The 757-nt window shown below is 42.9% G+C and overlaps 1 protein-coding gene across 7 annotated transcripts in view; it reads left to right on the forward strand.

The window, feature by feature from the left end:
- Positions 1–757, forward strand: part of MORF4L1 (mortality factor 4 like 1) — a 55,851-nt gene that overhangs the window by 28,640 nt on the left and 26,454 nt on the right. For all 7 annotated transcript variants that reach the window (XM_019503892.1, XM_019503896.1, XM_019503898.1 and 4 more), the window contains one exon: positions 279–367. In XM_019503892.1, the coding sequence (XP_019359437.1) occupies positions 279–367 (89 nt within the window). The remainder of the gene's footprint in view (positions 1–278; positions 368–757) is intronic.

The raw sequence follows: 757 nt of genomic DNA on the forward strand, positions 1-757 counted from the left end.
TTTTTTTTTTTTTTTTTTTTTAAAGCCTAAAAACATGAGAGGACAAAGGGGGCAATGCAGGAAAGGTTGGCTATAGTTTGGTACTGTCAGTCAGAAGGCACGTGCACATTTTACTGGAGTATCTCCCAATAACAAATTCCATGAGCCACTAAACGTCTCTGAAGAAATCTTTTTCTTTGCATTTCCTTGTCTCTGTGTCATAAGTGGCATGCTGATTTATAAATATTATCTGCAGAAGTGATTTGCTTGCATTAGTCCAGCTATACTTTCTTTCCTAGCTCTTTTATCTTCCTGCCAAGAAGAATGTTGATTCAATTTTAGAGGATTACGCGAACTACAAGAAATCACGAGGAAACACTGATAACAAGTAAGTGTGAGCCCCCCTTTTTTTAAAGGGATTCTCCTGAGCATGTCTGGGCCATTAAAATAAGTTTTTGCTGCTGTTATGATTGCTATATTCTCCCTCTGGATGGATCCTAGAAAGTTAGAGTGGAAATGGACCTCAGGAGGTCACATCTCACTGTGGTGCTCTGGTGTGGTGTCAGAGGAGTGGAAAAGGGCCAGTGTGGTCCCCATTTTCAAAAAAGGGAGGAAGAAGGACCCAGGAAATTATAGGCCTGTTAGTCTTACCTTGGTCCTGGGGAAGCTGTCTGAGAAAATTATCCAGGTGCACATCTGCAAGGGGCAAGCAGGGGAGTGTATGCTTAGGGGCAACCACCATGGGTTCATTAGGGGCAGGTCCTGTCAGACCAACCTG

This window comes from Gavialis gangeticus, unplaced genomic scaffold, assembly GCF_001723915.1.
Source record: "Gavialis gangeticus isolate Ggan-Ray unplaced genomic scaffold, GavGan_comp1, whole genome shotgun sequence".
Lineage (NCBI taxonomy): Eukaryota > Metazoa > Chordata > Crocodylia > Gavialidae > Gavialis > Gavialis gangeticus.